The sequence below is a fragment of the Parus major genome, unplaced genomic scaffold (genome assembly GCF_001522545.3).
Source record: "Parus major isolate Abel unplaced genomic scaffold, Parus_major1.1 Scaffold442, whole genome shotgun sequence".
Lineage (NCBI taxonomy): Eukaryota > Metazoa > Chordata > Aves > Passeriformes > Paridae > Parus > Parus major.
In genome coordinates, this window is record NW_015379346.1 from 25,566 (window position 1) to 26,793 (window position 1,228).

Genomic DNA, 1,228 nt, shown 5'->3' on the forward strand with positions numbered 1-1,228 from the left:
GGGGGAGCCCTGGGGGGGGTCTCTAAGAGCCCTGGGGATACCTGGGGGGTCTGCAGGAGCCCTGGGGAACACCTGGGCGATACCTGGGGGTGTCTGGAGGGGCCCTGGGGTGCCCGGGGCGCGGCGGGGGGTACCTGGCGGGTAACGCTCGTGCAGGGGGCCGCCGTCCACCTGGAGCGTGGCGTTGCCGCCGCTGCGCGTGAAGCGGACGACGTGGAAGCGCCCATCGCTGACGGCCGCCCCCCGCTCCTCCAGCGCGATGTCCTCGGTGCCCACGTTGAACAGGACCCCCACGGCCCCCTGCACCTGCATGGGGAGCGGGGAGGGGGGCACGGGTGGGTACCTGTCCCACGGACCCCCACGCAGGGAGTGACCCCCAGCCCCGCTCCCCAAACCCCAATTTTAGTCCCTCTTGCAAAGTGGAGCCGCAGGAAATCGCCAAATCTGGCTTTTAACAGGACCCCACAGAGCCCCCCCCGTACCCCCAAACCCTCCACAGCCTCCCCAGGACCCCCCAGACCCCAATTTTTTCCCCTCCTGCGGAGCTTCAGGATGTCACCAAATGCAGCCTTTAGCAGGAAGCCGCGGAGCCCCCCAGAACGCCCCGGGACCCCCATTAAACCCCCCCACAGCTCAGTTTTGTCCCCCGTGGGAAGCGACCAAATCCAGCCCTGACCAGGAGTCCCCAGAGACCCCCGGTGGTCCCAAATCTCCCTGGCCTCCCCAGGACCCCCAAACCCGCCCCAACCCCTAATTCTGGCTGCTCTTTATGATGTGGAGCTGCAGGAAACCCCCAAGTCCAGCCTCCATCAGGGACCCCCAGAGATCTCCTGAAGATCCCCCAGACCCTCAGAGCCCCCTGGAACCCCCAGACCCCAAATTTCTGTCCCCCGCCTTACAATGTGGAGCTGCAGGAACTCCCTGAGCTCGGCCGCGCTCTCCACACTCAGCAGCACCCCCAGACCCCCTAAACCTCTAAACCCCCAGCCCCTCCCAGCTCCTCCAGGACCCCAGACCCCAATTTCTGTCCCCTCCCTTACAATGTGGAGCTGCAGGAAGTCTCCGAGCCCGGCCGCGCTCTCCACGCGCAGCAGCACCGCGTCGCGCTGCCGGGTGCTGAAGCCCAGGGCCAGGCGGTCAGCGCGGGTGCTGGGCCGGTCATTGGGGGGCCACGTGTAGGTGATCAGGGCCCCCCCCTTGCCGAAAATGTATGTGGTGCCCGCTGGGG

The 1,228-nt window shown here is 67.1% G+C and overlaps 1 protein-coding gene across 1 annotated transcript in view; it reads right to left on the reverse strand.

Moving 5' to 3' along the window:
* Window positions 1–1,228, reverse strand: part of LOC107199117 (neurexin-2-like) — a 24,256-nt gene that overhangs the window by 5,558 nt on the left and 17,470 nt on the right. The window contains exons 9-10 of the mRNA XM_015616451.3: window positions 1,041–1,222; window positions 135–306 (exon numbers count right to left, since the gene is read on the reverse strand). Of these exons, the coding sequence (XP_015471937.1) occupies window positions 135–306; window positions 1,041–1,222 (354 nt within the window). The remainder of the gene's footprint in view (window positions 1–134; window positions 307–1,040; window positions 1,223–1,228) is intronic.